This window comes from Triturus cristatus, chromosome 11 (assembly GCF_964204655.1).
Source record: "Triturus cristatus chromosome 11, aTriCri1.1, whole genome shotgun sequence".
In the NCBI taxonomy this organism is placed as follows: domain Eukaryota; kingdom Metazoa; phylum Chordata; class Amphibia; order Caudata; family Salamandridae; genus Triturus; species Triturus cristatus.
In genome coordinates this window covers 644,120,425-644,134,975 of record NC_140594.1, presented here as the reverse complement: position 1 = coordinate 644,134,975, position 14,551 = coordinate 644,120,425, and the positions used below count along the sequence as shown (strand labels likewise).

The following is a 14,551-nucleotide window of genomic DNA, read 5'->3' as shown; positions in this document are numbered from 1 at the left end:
CGTGACAAGAATTTTCAATTCTATTAAGGACACCGGTGGCGAGGATTATGCTGCTCATTTCTTTACTAGAAGCTCACAGCAGCCAATGAAAACACAAATAGAAAACCATGTGATAACCATAGAGTCCCAGGGTACATAAGGTCCCTGCATGAACATAGAGTCCTCTTTCTTTGTAAACATAACAGTTAAGTCCATTCATGACCTGCTCCTGAAGGATCATCGTAAGACCAGGACATCTTCAACCAAGAACTGGGGCCCAACGGGGCTGCAAGCTTGAACTAGATCCCGATCCAGATAATTCCGTCTTGTGCAAACCAAAGAGCTGCATACCAGCTATTCTCAGCTGAACCGTACTCAGGCTTCCTTTGCTATAAGTCCTTGAAATAAAAGAAGGACAACCTGTAAAAGGCATTCCAATTATGTGGTAAAAGTCACCATTACATAACCAGCACAAAATAAGGGAGGGAAACAATAAATTTATGCAATATACGAGCATGAATAAACATACATATCTGATCAATAAAATGTCCTCCGGGTGGGATAATCGTCGCCTCCGTTGTCCTTAATAGAATTGAAAATTCTTGTCAGGAATATTTGCAAATTTTTAATTCTATGTCAGGACCGGAGGCTCCGATTATGCTTGTTCAAAGCTTAGCCACCACAACAGAAGCTACATCCACAATAGGTTTTTAATAAAATGCTTTGAAAGTATGCTCAGTAGACCAATCAGCTGCATGCATGATTTCTGCCAGGCTAACGCCTGATGAGTATGCTTTCGAGGCCATAGCTCCTCGGGCTGAGTGTGCCCCAAACTTAGAAACATCTATCCCTGCTTCATCCATAAGCCAACGCATCCATCGAGACAAGGTAGCCGGAGCCACTGGGCGAAAAGGCTTCTGGAGAGCAATCAACAATTGACCTTGCATATCAATACGAAATTCAGCGGTACTCACCTCATAATCCTTAATGCATTGTACCACGCACAGTTTGGGATTATTCGGAAAAGCTGGGTAAGTGACCGATGCAGTGCTGCACTTAGTTCGTCTGGACAGGATGATGGTCACCCCTTCCGGGGAATATCTACGCCCCTCTAAGTCCAATGCCCGTACGTCGGAAACTCTTTTACAAGAGACCAGACATAGTAACATTGTCAACTCAGCCGAGAGTTGCTTACGGGATAAGTATTTATTTGGAGGCCAAGCTTCCAAGAATCTAAGGACAATGGAGACATCCCACAACTGAGAATATTTAGGAAGTGGGGGTTTTACCATTCGAATGCCTCTAAGCAACTTGCACACTAACGGGTGCTCTCCTATGGGTTTGCCCTCTAAAGGCAGATGACCTGCCGATATGGCGGAACGAAAATTATTGACTGTTCTGTATGCCAAACCTGAGGACGCCATAGAGGCCAGAAAATGTACCACTAAAGAGACATGTGCTGCAGCGGGATCCACGTGCCGTTGAGAGCACCAATCACACCATCTCTTCCAAGAGGAAGCATATCTCTTATGTGTGTTGGCTGACCAGGCTTCTGTGATAAATCTGTCAGCCTCGCGAGAAAGGCCTGGGATTTTCCATCTGTCCCTGAAACCCGCCAGGCCACTAGAGGAAGTTGGCCCGATATCACCAATGGATTAGGATTCTGACGAGGGTCCAACAGTAGGTTCTCCATCCGGGGAAGGACTGGGACTGCACAACACATTTCTAGTACGACCGGGAACCACGCCTGTGATCTCCACAGAGGAGTGATCAAGATGAGATCCGCCCGATGAGCCCTGACTCGTGCTAGCAACCTGGGGATCATCATATATGGGGGAAAGGCGTAACATAGGTCCTGCGGCCATTCCTGTAGGAATGCATCCGTGGCCAGAGCCTCTGGGTCCGGCCTCCAACTGAAAAATTGAGGAACCTGCCTGTTGAGGCGAGACGCAAACAAATGTATCCGACAGGGACCCCATAGTTGACTCAAGTTTTGAAACACTCGGGGAGACAGCATCCAGTCGCTGAAATCCTGTAGATGGCGGGAGTGCCAATCTGCCACCTCGTTGTTGCAGCCCGGTAGATATTCCGCTACTAACGAGATTCTGTTCTGAAGACAGAAGTGCCAAAAATCTTTGGCAATTTCTGCAAACATTCGGGACCTGGTACCGCCCAGTTTGTTGACATACCGCACTGCCGATATGTTGTCCATCCGTAGAAGAATACAACAGTCCGTTTTCTGCAGAGAAAGACATCGGATTGCAAAGGAACCAGCCAATAGTTCCAGGCAGTTGATATGTAACCGTAGCTCTTCCGGCGACCAACGACCACCCTTGGACAACTGGCCGCAACGAGCACCCCAACCCCACCGCCTGGCATCGGATTTGATTATCACATCCGGGGCTGATCTGAATAGCGCTCAGCCATTCCAGGCCTCCATGTGGTTTAACCACCAGTTCATCTCCAGCCTCGCCTTCTCCGAGAGGGGAATCTGTTCCGAGTAACTGAGGCCTCTTTGGAGATGGCGAATTTTTAGCCGCTGCAGGGCTCGGTAGTGAAGGGGGCCCGGGAAGATCGCCTGAATGGAAGATGCCAACAAGCCCACTATACGGGCCAATGATCTCAGGGAGATCGTCTGCTTGCGAAGTGTAGACTTCAGCTCCCGTTTGATACTCCTGATTTTTAGCATCGGAAGCAGAAGCTGGCACGTCACCGAATTAACGAGGAACTGAGAAACTCGAGTGACTGGGATGGAATCAGTACTGACTTCTGAGGATTCACAATGAACCCCAAATTCTGTAACAGGTTGATCGCCCAAGTGAGGTGTGTAATGATGTAACATGGCTCCATGCCAGAACACTAGGCATGGAACCAGCTTGTTCTGAGGTTCTGTCATGTGAGGGTTCTATGATGACAGTTGATATGCTGGCTGTTGGTTGAGGCTGTAATAAATACCTCTTACCACATATCTTCATCTGGTGTGGATTTACTTTATTACACTGGCGACGAGGATGGGACAGCCTCAACAACAACAAAGAAGGAAGAGCTTGGATTATTTCAGAGAAAAAAAGGTGATAACTTACAGAGACGTGCTGGATGAGGATCGAGCGTTTTGAAGCATGTTCAAGCAGTGAAAAGTGGGAAATTGCGGTTGTAAGAGCCTTGTGGAAAGCTGTTTGAGCAGGTACTGAGGATCAAAGTGGTCTCTGTATGCTTCACGACATCTGAAGGTCAGTGAGCAATTGAAAAAGGACTGAAGGCTGTGGGAAAGGTTGGCGGCCATCTCTTACCACATATCTTCATCTGGTGTGGATTTACTTTATTACAAGGTGTACTTGAACTAACTGGGGGATTGTTGCCAAAATGATGATGTCGTCTAGATATATTATGAGGCGGACCCCCGCGCTCTGAGGGACTCTTCCACCGGCCTCAGAAGTTTTGTGAAGCACCAAGGTGCTGACGACAGGCCGAACGGTAGGACTTTGTACTCGTAGTAAACTCCTTGCCACAAAAATTGGAGAAAACTACGAGGAGGGGGAAAGATGGCAACGGATAGATACGCATCCTTCAGGTCCAGCCGGACCATCCAGTCCCCTTCTTGGAGGAGATCGCGTAATAGATGGATCCCTTCCCTCTAGAAGTGTCTGTAAATAAACCACAAATTGAAGTCTTTGAGGTTTAACACCAATCTGGATCCACCCCCTTTCTTCTCCACTAGGAAGACATTGCTTAGAAAACCCCGAGGGTGAAGAGAGGAAACCCCTATCGTGCCCTTCTCTACTAAGGACTTGATCTCTGCTGAGATAAAGGTCCGATCTCTTTGGGAAAAAGACAGGGGGGAAGGGTGAATGTTCTGCGTGGGGGAATTGTACAGCTCTAGCTTGTACCCTTGCACCATCTCTAGTACCCATGCATCTTGAGAGATCTCGCGCCAATTGTTGAGAAAACAGCCTACTCTGCCCCCTAGCTGCACCTTGGAATAAGGGATCAGGCTCACCTGAGGTTCCGGCATCCTGTTGATTGTTGGAGTTGCCACCAAATCTGCCACCTTTGCGGAACCTGTTCCTGGCTCGTCGAGTAGGGTAGAAGGAGGAGGTATTGGAGTTGTCTTGATAACCTCCCCTCTGGCCACGTTGGACGCCTTGAGAATTCCCTCGGCCGAACGAGCGCCCACGAAACCGTCCGGCCCTGCCAAAAACCGGGCGGAACACCCGTCTGAGTGAGCCCTGGGCCTTATCCAGCCAGCTGAAGGTGGGCACAAACTTGGTCAGTTCCTTCAAGAAGGGTTGCCCAATCAAGAGGCCTTGAGCCAGAGGCCCTGATTCCAATGTGGCTAACTCAGCCAATTTGGGATCCAACTTTAATAGAATGGAACGGCGCCGTTCCGCTGAAAGCGCACAGTTGGCATTGCCAAGTTGGCACATTGCCCTTTGAGCCCAACCAATCAGCTCATCCGGATCCACTGAACGGAACGATTCTTTGGCCCTAAAGCCAAGCTCAAGAATTTTTGTCAGGGGTCCCGATACATCCAACAGTTTATCCTGACAGGACCGCCACGATCTGTCAAGGCCCTTCTTGGGGTCCTTAGAATATTTCCTTAGGTATGTTAACATTGACGGGTCCACTTCTGGCGTTTCTGCCACTTTGTCAGCGAGATCGGGCCTAGGGCCCTCAGACCGTAGTCCTGCCCGCACGTCCTTCTCAAACGCCTGGCGCAGGTGTGAATGCACATTGTCTGCCACCTCCTGGGGTGGCAGCCAAGCCGTGGAATTAGGATGGATTATCTCGGCGGGTTCAAAGGTGAGGACCTTAGGGGACGGATCCGGTTCAGAGTGCTTCTCCTTCCTAGCTTTTTTGGAGGGACAAGGAGCCTCCTCTTGGTCAGTGGAAGGGTCCGAGGAGGTGTCTTGATCACCATCCTCCTGTGAAATCTCCGTGATCGTGGCCTCTCTACTGGACGCAGAGCGTTCCTGTTCTGCCATTGTTTTGGCCAATTTAGCAAAATCCGCAGAGTGGGGATTCGCTTTTCCTTTGCCCCCAGATCTAGCTCGAGAGCCTGGCGCAGGAAGCCAGCCTTGCTGCTTGGCATAGGAGCACAGATGGCATTTTAGGGGTGCAATCGCCCTTACCAGCGCTGAATTCACGGAGTGCTGGACGCCCGCATCTAAAGCCTCAACAAGGTCTTGGTCTACAAACCCAGAGGGTTCCTCTTCATAACAGTAATAGTCCTCCTTGTAGTATTCCGATATTATACCACCCCAAGAGTGGGCTCCGTGACCCTGGAGAACTGTTTGCGGCCGCAAGGTTTAGGCCAGGTAGGTACTGTAAGTGGAAGAGGTCAGGGGGAGTGGGAACCCCAAGCAAGCTCCAATAAATCACTTAAAGTGAGTTGAAATCAAGATAAGACGTGGAGGGAGGCGAAGCTTGCTACAAATATCCACTCTAGGCAGAGCCTATGACTGATTATACAGCCCCACAGTATGTGTAACAAATGGGGCGTTAGAGGAGCTGAAAACGAGCCTTTGTATGCTTTTTATACATAAAGCACGAGGGTCTGAGACATAAAAACGCTGTCCCCGCGTTCACTCAATGCCGAAAGGCTGAAAGCACAGGCAAAAATGGCCGCCGCACATGCGCGCTGGCCGAGACTCGTAGAAATCGAAAGAGGACCGCGCGTCTTTCAGATGCGCGTCCTCGCTCCTCAGGGCCTCCCGCTCCACTACCCGACCGCGAACCAGCGTCGGAGCTTTGCCGATACGGAGCGCGAAGGTAAGCGCTCAGGCAGACCTTAAATACACTGCGCGTTGCTACTCGGAGCGCGAAGGCAGGCGCTCAGCGCTCAGACAATATTTCTCACCAGTGCCAGAATAAGTCGACCGTTACTCCTTTCCCTAATAATAACACGCACCAATAATGAGACGATCGCTACTCTGAGAGGCGGGGCAGAATCCCAAAATACTTCAGAACAAACTCTTAAGCGCAACAGGTACCATGAACTTCTCTCATACAGCGCTAGCCTGTAACCGACAAGATCGGTAGAAATCTTGCTTTATAAAAACAACACGATTCATCTATACAACACTTCCACCATAAGGAAAGTAAAGGGCATTTAACTGGCTGCGGAGCAGCAAAGAAAGAGGACTCTATGTTCATGCAGGGACCTTATGTACCCTGGGACTCTATGGTTATCACATGGTTTTCTATTTGTGTTTTCATTGGCTGCTGTGAGCTTCTAGTAAAGAAATGAGAAGCATAATCGGAGCCTCCGGTCCTGACATAGAATTTCAAATTGCTTCACATTTGCAGAGCTTTTTAAAATGTTCAATTTTTCTTTTATGTGTATATGCCCTATAAATCTGATGTTGTTATTTTATTTTCTAAAGAGTTGTAGACCACCAGTGGTCGGTGGACCACAGGCTAATAATCGCTGCCTTAAAGGTTTTCCACCCAGTCTGCTGGTCACCGAATCAGTGTGGAGATTAAAGTATTCTGAAATTCGCTGTCAGACCGGAACACCGCATACAATCGGGCCTCCAAAGGAATGCTTTGGGTTCAACCTATAGGAGTATTATTTGAGATCAAGAGTGCAAGTTCCTCTGGCTAGTGATCAGAAAGAGTACTGGGTAGGAGATATAACCTCAACTGTCCACCTGTCTACATCCCTGGCCACCTATCAGAAATGGATCCTTGAGAGCATGTCATGCACTGATGAATAGAAGCTGAGGCCCTTTAATGAGTAATTTCCCTATTCCAGATATTCGTAACACTGCCACATGAAGCGCTACCTTTTATGAATTTAGAGAGAAAAGCCACGGTAATACAACCATTAGTAATAGGTAGTGTTTCCTTTTGCTCCATTATTTAGTGCTTCTTCACTACGTCATAAGTCCCCATCTATATGTTTACAGATTATGCAAATAATTACAACATGAGCAATAAGGTAACTGATAGGATATAATTATAAAGGGAGGATCTCATCAAGCAGTGTTTGTTTTTCATCCCTCTTCTTCTCTCTCAACCAAACAAAAATGCCACAATTTCTTCAAAATATAACATATGCAAATACATTATTATGGCGGTATATGCCATTTAAACTAGTCTTTAAAGTCTTTAATACTTTGTCAAGACAAATGTAGTTCATTTACAGAATTATACTCAATTGCTTTAAATACTTATTTTTCTGTTGTTCAACATAATTCAATTGCTTCGTAATGCCTCTAATGAAAACCTAACATTTTGTCTACTATCCTAACAAAACTTTATTTATTTGCAGGAGAAATGGCTTGGCTGAGGGCAGCCTATCAGCTGAGAATGAACAACCAGACCACTGCAGAAGTGAGATTTGCAGTACAACGGGAATTTCTGAAGTCAGCAACCTGACTGGTAATATGTCTGATTTAAAAGGGCCATGCTGTGCTGGTCCACAAGAGCACCACAGTAGGCTGCAAGTTATGGAAGAGATTCCTCAAGCAACTTGTGACATTGACCTGGGGGTTTTGATGCACAAAGGCTGTATGCTCCCAGAAGATTTTAGAGGGAATCAAGACACCCCAATTAAATATTCTTCAAGTAATAGACCTGAGGGATTAGATACTCAGGGATTTCATACTCCTCCCTTGGATCCTCATGGGCTGCAGTATTACACAGAAGATGAAATATTACTGTATCGCAGTGCGTTTGGCACCTCTTTTGGGACTCCCACACTGGATGAGCCATGGGAAGGTAGGGAACATCCTGTGTTTACTCAGTGTGGTGATAACAGAAAAAACAGCAATTGTGAGTATTGTACATTCGAGCAAACCTCTTGTAAAGAATGTCGATGTAGCCATCAAATAACAAAGGGCTGTCCTCGTGTTGAATCACCTGAATGTGTGCCACCTCATGGTGCTGTTGTTCTTTATCCTGTAGGAAACTGTATGAATAAAGAGAAGTCTCAAGAGAGAGGAACTGAAGTAATTGATCTCACTTACGGTTTAAATAAACTGGATTTGACAGCTAATTTACAGTGCCTCCCAGGGCAGTATTCATGCTCGAGCCCTGAGCCCCTGCAAGCTTCCTCATTTTCCATAACAAACACAAACACAGACCTCCGAATTGCGGATGCAACTTTTGGTGCTCCTACAGATGGATGTGAAAAAATGCTGAGATCCTCCTCATCCTTTGTAGTAGATTCCAATTACGACATGAATCAACGTATAGCTGGTGGAATTTTGGGTTCGTCTGCAGAGGGCCATGATAAGCTCATAAGGTCATCCTCGTCTATATTGGACATTGAAAAATGCACACACTTTCCTGTAGTTCAGCAGAAAATCGTTCCCTCTCTAAATAGCAATGAAGGATGTCAGAGGTCCTCCTCTCCCTGCATAACACAATTTGACATCATTGTAGGCGATATCTTTGATAAAGACAGATGTGAAGTCCATTTCAATGTACATGAAGTTCCACTGTCCCATTCACACTTAGTGAATGGCACAGACAGCTACCACGTTTTAGAGGAGCAGAAGGTGCATATGCTGGCAAACAAACATGAAGTGATTGGGAGCTGCTATTTGCCCTTGCCAGTAGTATCTAAAAAAGACCTGCAACACATTGCAAAGACCCAGGAACTCCACAAATCTCAATTAACTGGTCCTCCTATTGAGGAAGAAGCCTCGACAAAGGACCATGGTCCGATAAACATTGCCATAAAGGAATCTGAAGATCAATTGAAGAATCAGTTAGATATACAAAACTATCCATTATTAGAGAAAGATGGGTGTGTACAAGAAGGTTCCTTGCAAGGCTTAGACAGTCATCTGACATCCACTCCTGTGAAATCTGGCACCATGCTTCTTTCAAAATCTTTCCACAGCACCACTGATATTTTGGAAGGGAATTATGTTGGGACCTGCTACCACAGAGATGGCTCCAGGCTCAGTAAGTGAACTGTATTTTTTTTCTTACTGTGTTTGCACAATAATAAATATTGCCCAATATTTGACGTGACCATTTAAAATAATGATGGACTTCAATCCCAACATAAAACTGTTGCATACTTACAAGTTTGAAAAAGCTTAAGGTTATGTTTGCAAATCGCTGTAGTGTAATAATCTGTTTTAATAATGAATGGGTTTGAGCATATTGTCTGAGGTTCAAGAGTGGGAATTATGTTTTATTGAAAGATTGTTCCGGGAAGAAGTGCAATCCCTGGTCTGTGTGTGAAGGGGAATGTCTTGGGGATAATGTACTGGTCAACAGGAAAAATGAGAGCTGTTGGGTAGAAGGCTAAGTTGGAAGTGAGGAAAATCTCTGTAATATCTGCTATGATGGGGGAGTTGATAATCACTAAAAGCCTAGCAAATAACACGCATTAGAAAAAATAGTGTACCGTTTCTTTACATTATCCTGTTTCTGTCAGTTTATGCTCAGTCACATTTTGTTTTGTTTGTAAATCACTGTCATAATATTCAGCATTCGTAAAGGAGTGATCATTTGAGTAGTTTTTTCTTTAAGGGTAAGCAAACTTTCCTTTAGGAGTTATATTGGAAATGCAACTTTGGTTCAGACCCTATTACTTCCCTTCCCTTGGGCAGATGTGCTCTAAACATGTCAGGCTGCACCCTAAACATGTCAGGCTGCACCATAGCTGGACGGATTAAGCTAATGCCTGATTTCGGGCAGATTCATCAAAAGGATCCGAAGTTCTAAGCACATCAAAAAGTAATTTTCAGTGAAAACTGAGACTGTGTGCTACATATGTTTAGATGCTCTTGTTGCATAAAACGGAGTATAAAAAATAATTTGGAGAGCAATATGGAAAATATTTCACAGTTCCTGTGTAATATGGGTTCCACCACTATGACAACATAGCTAAACCATTCTGCAGAACTTTACCATTGTCCATTTTTTATTAATATTTCAGTCATGAAAGGTAAACTAATCCTGAACAGTTGAATTCCAAATAGTGCTAATGGTTAGCTGCATCGTGAAGTTAACAGATAATACAATCTCATCCTTTTACAGAACGCATTAAAAAAAAGCAAATGAGGTTTTATACCAAATAATTATTCTTAGTGGGGTAAAATATACAATGAGGAATGCAGTCACGAAAGATTGTGCATTAATGCTGCATGCCACGTACAATATTATGCTCATTTTGACATGGCCAGTTATAATTGTTTCTAGCCCCCACGGTTCCTTGGTGTTCAGCCCACTGAGCAGATCATGTTCCCTCATCCATCAGTCACATTATTTCAATAGGCATGTTATTTTTCTATCTTCTTCGCTCCTTAGTTTGATATTTTAGATTCCCAGCAGTTCATACCAACATTGAGTTCATGGAGGGCTGGTATCAGGGGATCAGTCAGTTCTTGTAATATAGTTTTTCAGTCCTTCAAGTCCTTTGAAATTTATCAGCTATGCACACTTTTTTTTATCATTCCTACTTCTGCCATCACCCTTGGATATGCTATGTGTATTTGTAAAGTGCACTATCGCGCAAGAGGGTATACTGGCGCTGAGCAGGTGAGTGTGCCTAGGTCTGCCTATGGTAGGTTAGTTAATTGGAAAGTAGGTCTTCAGCTTCTTGCGAAATTCAAGAAGACTGGAGTGGGAGGTCATTTCACGCTTTAGGAGTGATGTATTAGAACGCTTGTGATCCTGATCTGGTTCTATGTATGGGTCAGTTGTGTGCGACTAGAAGTCCTGTGGAGCAGAGATGTCTGTATGGTTGGTAGAAGGAGATGCCACTGTTCAGGTAGGTGGGGCCTGAGTTGTGTAGGGCCTTGAATGTGTATGTGAGGAGTTAGAATGGAGCACACGTATGTATTGGAGTCCAGTGTAGTTCCCTGAGGTGTGGTGTGATGTGAGTTCTGTGTGAGTTGTTGAGGATAAATCTAGCTCACTGGTTCTGGATGGTTTTTAGTCTTCTAGTGAGTTGCTTGATGATTCCATTGTAGAGGGTGTTCCCATAGTCCAACTTGCTGGTGACTAGTTCATGAGTGACAGTTTGTGTAGTGTTGCTAAGGAGCCATTTGAAGATCTTCCTCCCCATCTTCAGGGTGTGGAAGCAGGATACAGTAAAGGCGATGACTTGTGCAGTAATGTCTAGTTTGCTGTCGATGATAAGTCAGAGGTTCCTGGCGTTGTCTCTTGGTGTGGGTCCGAGTTTGGCCAGCTACAAATTGGAGTCCCAAGGTGAGGTGTTCTTGTCAGAGATCACTACTTCTGATTTGTCGGTGTTGAGCTTCAGACAGCTGGCTAATATTTCCTCCAAAGTTGCCAACTTGTGTTATCCTACCCTTACTTTTCTCTTGTTCCAATCCCAGCAAACAGTGTTTCTGTATCAACGTAGATAAGCCTCCTTTGGAGTCTAGTTTCTTCAACACATCTGAACAGTAAATGTGGTAATTTGGTTTAGACTATACAAGTTTATCAGAGTTATGTGTGTGTCAACTCAATGAGTCTTTGGACAAATAGATATCTGCCATCTGGATCTGATAGAGTGCGGATTTGTTTTAAGTATATCACTTTTTAAATCAGTATGGCCAATCCCCTCTTATCCACTTAGTGTATGTGGAGAAAGAGTGATTGAATCTATGAACTCCCCAGTTCCCCACATTATCAGGGGCCTGTCATAAGAGGTGCTTCGCCTATAAAAATACTATGTCAATGTAGTGTCTCAACATATGCAATAATTTGGCATGTTTTGCTGGGGATGTTCAAACCCTTAACATTCCAAGTTAACATCCTGAGTGGAGATGTGGGTGGACCTTTGCACAGACTTTGTGAAGTAGCATTAGTCATCAAGCTGTCTGATTTTCATCAATTTAAGATTTTCAGCTTCTTGTCATCTATCACACTGATATTGTTTACTATGTTTGCTGTAAACTCTCACTCACCCCTTTCTCCTCCTACATTGACCCAAAATTTATAAGAGGACATTACACAAGTGTAACCCTAGCTGTAAGAAAATGTGAACATCTGTATTCACCAACCAGTCCGTACTGACACCACTTAAGCATATCGCTTGAGGTGGCCAGAGTAGTTCTATTTAATCATGCTTTGTCTGTCCTTCACATGTTTAGTAGGTTAGTGATACCATTTTGTTTTACACCCAGTGTGACCAACGTTTAATAATATCATTTTTAAATCGAGTTGATCTAATAAGTCACAAACATTTGTTAACAGTTTTCTTTTTGGTTAGGTGTAATCTTAAACCAGTGTATCTGATAGAGACATCTAGCAGCAGATTCCTTAACTTCGAATATTCCCAGGCGTCAGACTGGATCCGGAAAACTTTTTTCCCCAGCAGTGCCTTTGTACACTGGGGGGCAGTGTCGCCTGGCTCCGTCCTGACGTGGTCCACGGAACTGACCTCAATTGAGCCATATAAGTCTCCCCACCCCCACCCTCCCCGGCGTGCTGATGTCAGTTTACTTCTTTTCCACATCCCTACGCGGATTAGGGAGAAGCAGTTCCTCTGGCCTGTTTTGTTTTCAGGCCTTCACAGTGCCTTTTCGCATCTGGAATAGTGTGCCGATGCCTGCGAGCTTCAAGTCGTGTGCGTCCACACAGGATCTGTATGTGGTGCTTAGGCGAGCACCACGACTCCGCTGAGTGCGACGCCTGCCGGCAGCTGAAACCAAAGTCCTTGCGGGAATGACAGATGAAATTGATGTCCGCCCAGTTGTCCCGGTCAGAATCCTCGCAGCGCTGGACTTAGTCTCCAGCGGAACGGTCCAAACGGTGCAGTTCTTCCTCCCACTCTGAGGGTTCTGTTCGGGACGGGTCCCGGAGTCGTTTCCGTGAACATCGTTCACCTATCTCAGGTAAGCACCGGAAGACGTCACGGAGGTCGTCGACCTCACACAAGCCTGACGTCAGGGCCCGCTGTTCCCGGTCTTCACCGGACATGGGCCCTCTGGAGTCAGCCCCCGCCTACCCACCGTTTCCTGGTGCTGGGGCTACTCGGACCCAGATGGAGGCCTATTCCAGGGCTCTGCCGGCCATCTTTGGGCCGCACCCTCTCTCTGGCGCGCCTTTGTGCCTCACAGTGGAGGTAAGGACTCCGGTTGGAGGTTCGCTGGTGGTTTCTCCCTCGGTGCTGATCGAGTGCCTTGATTCCGGTTTCGGGGTCACTGCGAAGTCGGGGCACGGCCTGTAGGGGCGTCCTACTATGATGTTTAGCCCTCCTGATGCGTCTCTGCACAGCCCTGCGGGACGTACTGCGTCGTCGCTGGATGTGGCTGCAGCGTGGAGCTTGACTCCCAGTCGACTTTGTTACTTCCCGCAAGCTCCTGCCTTGGCGGAGGTCGAGTCGACACCGGTCCGACACCGGGCGGATAAGTCCCCTTTGGGGGTCGTCAACGTCGATCTGACCCCATCTGGACGTCGGTCAACGCCGGTTCTGTCCCCGGCTGTTCCTCTGCTGGTGGAGGACGTGACCCCAGTGGGTTCTCCACCCTCAGTGTTTTTTCAATGCTCCGCGGAGCAGGGGCCCTTGGGACACTGGCCGGCTCATTATTCTGGAGGGCCTCTGTCATTGGGTTGACGGATTAGCTTGCAGCTGTCCCCAACGGATGACTTGCTGTCTCCGCCTTCGATGGCCACGGAGGCTAGAGCAGAGTTTGTGAGGGCGGTTCGCAGGGTGGCGGATATTTTGCAGATGCAGCCGTCCTCTGTCTCCTTGCCTTCGGATCCTTTGTTGGAACTTCTCCACCAGGGCATGGTGGATGTGGAGCTCTTGTTGCCTTTTGACGGGTCAAGTCCCCCTTCTGGGGACTTGGGCCAGGCCCTCATCGGGGGACCCTGTGCGTTTGTGCCTCCATCCTAGGGCTCAAAGACTCGTAGTCCAGGCAGCGCTTGCTTCCTCTCCTCCTCCGTTGCTTCCTCCCACTCGGGAGTGTAGGTGGTTTGAGTCGTGTGGCCGCAATGTCTTTGCGTCCACCAGTTAGGTCTTCGGTCCCTAAATATGACCTGTGCGTTTGCTCAGGCTACTTTTGCCCTTTGGGACTCAGTCGACCAACTCCTTCCCTCTTTGCGAGAGGACCCTCGTGCAGACCTGGTCCGGCTTATTCGTGATGGCCATGACATGGCGCAGTTTTCCATCTGGTCGGCCATGGACACCACTGACTTCGTGAGTCGAGCTATGGCCAGGTTATTTGCTCTGCGTGGCCATGCATGGCTATGCAACGGCAGTTTCCCCGAGAATGTTCGAGAGTGACTCAGGGGTCTGCCCTTTGGTGGGGTTCATCTGTTTGATGAACATGCCGACTCGGCGGTCCAGCGCCTCCTCTCTGGATTTCCATGACTGCCAGGTTTTTAGTCCTCTTGGTGGACTTGTGTTTTCGTATGCAGTATTGTCACTGCCTTTATGATTTCCGTCTCTGGGTTCAAGACATTTTTTCCCAGATGGGCTGTATGGCTGTTCAGCCGTGTTTTTCCTTCCTTTGGTACAGCTGGGCCAGCTGTTTATATGGTTCTGTTTGATCTCTGACTATGAGCTTGTCTCAAGAGGTATCCCTTGCATTTGATAGGGATTTGATGTACCCTGTGTGGGGTATTCGTTAGCTGTTGTGTAGCTGCTTCCTTG

General features: G+C 46.8%; 1 protein-coding gene across 2 annotated transcripts in view; it reads left to right on the top strand.

Annotated features, from left to right (window-relative positions):
* The window catches only part of PASK (PAS domain containing serine/threonine kinase), a 1,318,755-nt gene that overhangs the window by 607,553 nt on the left and 696,651 nt on the right, over positions 1-14,551 (top strand). For both annotated transcript variants that reach the window (XM_085634144.1, XM_085634145.1), the window contains exon 10: positions 7,253-8,895. In XM_085634144.1, coding sequence (XP_085490270.1) covers positions 7,253-8,895 — 1,643 coding nt within the window. The remainder of the gene's footprint in view (positions 1-7,252; positions 8,896-14,551) is intronic.